Source organism: Anarrhichthys ocellatus, unplaced genomic scaffold, assembly GCF_004355925.1.
Source record: "Anarrhichthys ocellatus isolate YVR2014 unplaced genomic scaffold, GSC_Weel_1.0 scaffold17, whole genome shotgun sequence".
Classification (NCBI taxonomy): domain Eukaryota; kingdom Metazoa; phylum Chordata; class Actinopteri; order Perciformes; family Anarhichadidae; genus Anarrhichthys; species Anarrhichthys ocellatus.
The window spans coordinates 5290720-5293564 of NW_022280047.1; the positions used below are offsets into that span (position 1 = coordinate 5290720).

General features: G+C 41.0%; 1 protein-coding gene across 4 annotated transcripts in view; it reads right to left on the bottom strand.

Annotated features, from left to right (window-relative positions):
• frmd3 (FERM domain containing 3) overlaps nucleotides 1-2845 on the bottom strand; it is a 53446-nt gene that overhangs the window by 32262 nt on the left and 18339 nt on the right. For all 4 annotated transcript variants that reach the window (XM_031856193.1, XM_031856191.1, XM_031856192.1 and 1 more), the window contains exon 3: nucleotides 2754-2796. In XM_031856193.1, the coding sequence (XP_031712053.1) occupies nucleotides 2754-2796 (43 nt within the window). The remainder of the gene's footprint in view (nucleotides 1-2753; nucleotides 2797-2845) is intronic.

Sequence of the window (2845 nt, forward strand, 5' to 3'; positions counted from 1 at the left end):
GTGTGTGTGTGTGTGTGTGTGTGTGTGTGTGTGTGTGTGTGTGTGTGCGCGTGTGTGTGTGTGTGTGTGTGTGTAGTTGCTGCTGGAGAGAATTTGAGCTTTGAATGATATTTTAATAGGCATGGTAACATACGTACATACACACACTTAAATAAGTTCACACAAACACACACAGTTACAATATGCAACTCCAACAGTACAGTAAGATAAGGGACTTTGGAGAAATCTCTCAGAAACTCAGAGGGAGTGGTTATCGAAGAACATATATGAAATTTGATTCCAAAATGACGGGGAGATCTCACCAAGGCTGGGGTACAGCAATGTGATTTGGGAATGGGAAGTTCATTCAGTATGAACTTCCCACCTAGGGGTCCATGCCAAAAGTTATTTTGTTAGGGTATGGTAGGTCATATGTGGCTAGATTGTTGAAGTGATAGGTAATTGTATGCTGTCTTTCATCAATTACTGTAAAGTAAGCAAGGTTTCATGTCTTGTGTTTAAATTCCATGTCTTGTAACTTAAGGGTCTACCATAAGCTTTGCACATGACTAATACATGATACTGCAGTTCAATTGTCTATACATGACATGCAACCCATTTATATGTGATGAACAGTTAACGCTTAAACTTCAAGCATAAACTAAGCCAGAAAGGCAGAAAAGGGAAAAGAAAATGGCAGAAGAGGAGGAAGAAGAGTGTCATCTAACGTGCTCTCACCACTCTGCCTTTAGTGACGGGAACCTCTGCGGTATTATCTAGCTATGAAAAACAGCACACATCTACATTATACATGCTGAGCAATATGAAAGACGCAATCCTCCCACCCGCGCTCCAAAAAATTTGAGTTGCTTTTTGCCGGGGCTTAAGGGACCAAGATGCTTTAAAAAATTGCTTTTTTTAAAAGAAACAACAAAAAATAATGTTTCAAGGGAAAGTGAATTGGCACAATAGTATGCACACACACACACACACACACACACGATGTGACGCATATGCATGTAAGCTGAGACGCACAAAGAGAAAATAAATCACAAGTCATGCATCCTAATTTGAGAGTAAATGCTGCCACAGGGAGAAATGATGTGTCAGTACGACTCAGATCTATTCAACACTCGTCCTCCGTCCCTCTCTCTCATCTCCTTTTTCTTTCTGCAGCCTCTCTCATCTCCAACTGTCTCTCAAATCTCCTCTTTTCTCTCTACATTATCTATCACTGTCTCCTCTCTCTAGCCCTCTGAATTAGCCCCCACACATTTCTTCTTTATCACTTGTCCCCCCCCCACTTTCTCTCTTCCTCCATCTCCTCATCCTCTCCTCTCCTGCCCTCACGCACATGTTCTGATGAAGCAGGGCGCGCCGCTAACAGCTGCTTTATTAATTTATAGCAGGGCAGAAAGAACAGGACAGCCATTAAAAGGGTGGGCTAACTTCAGATATGTTTTTGCTGAGTGCACAGATAATGGACGAGCATTACAGCATTACATCACACTGTTCTAAGTGTGATGCTCGTATAGCAGCAGAGCATCAGGTCCAACAGTAGACATCAGGATTTGGCATCAGTCCAATAGAATAACGAGACAATTTTTCGAGAATAGATCGAAATGTAAAAATATGTAAGAAGAGAACACCGAGGTGCATTGGATTCTAAATAAAATGTTCAGCTCTTGATAAAAGGTGGCTGAAAAAGTTAAATTTGTTTAAATATTTTAGGAAGCAAAAGCAGATTTATCGTCCCTTGTTCCTTCAGCTGCTACAGCTCCTTTCCAGGAAGGTAAGAAAACAGTTGCTTCTATAAATAAAGAACATCTCACACTTCACTGCATTGGGACTTAACATCTGCAATTTTGAAACTACACTGATCAACACAAGCAAATTAAAGACATCACGCTGAGCTTTTTTTTATTTCTTATTGATTAGCTGCAGAGCATAAGAAGATGAGTGTTATCTACTATGAGTCATATCAGAGGCAAACATCAAGAGTAAAAGGAAAAAAACTAAACGCAAGAAAGTTGTGAGCTGCAGAGCAGCAAAAAAAAAACAGTCAATCGACAATAAGTTTATCCTTATCCCGGAAAAAGCCTTTGGTTTTTCGGGGATAAGCATGAACATATTAACCAAAATATTTTGCACATATGTAAATGCATCATCCCTTCAGTTTTGCGTGATCCATGAAACTTGTCACTGGTTAAACTTGCACGTCCACTGAAGGCCGCCTGTTTACTTGTTTGACGACTGAGTTCTCTACCTTCTGGCTTGTGCTCCCCTGCAATGTCTTAGAAGTTCACTCGGTCTGTTAGTTTATTTTCAAACGGGCTACTTGTCCCTCTGGCAGTTTGTTGTGTCACTCTGTCTGTCTCTGTTTGTCTGCCTGTGGTGTTGTCTGGCTCTGTCACTACTCATGGTGAGTGCATGTGAGCAATGTGTCCTGGGGATGAAGTCGGTGATAAAACTTGTATACAAGTACATTTCCTAAATAATATTTGCACATTACAAACAACAAATGTATATACACTTTTTCTTTTCTTTTTTTTACCACACATAATGAATGTCCCATTCAATAGGGCACACGCTGCTATCGGATGTTTTGCTTTTTAATTGTTTGAATATCCAGTGGATTTACCACTCTGGTGCGCATGCTGTCATGACCTCAGACTCTCTGTGCTGTTGTCTGTTTGTCGTGTTCATTGTTTGTGTACACTCAGACTGATGCAGAACACACAGAAAAACACAAACGGAGCAGAAGTGACACTTACACTTCATCTGCCTCACCACGGGCTTGTTGGGCTCTAGCCAGTGCTGAGAGAGAGAGAGAGAGAGAGAGAGAGAGAGAGAGAGAGAGAGAGAG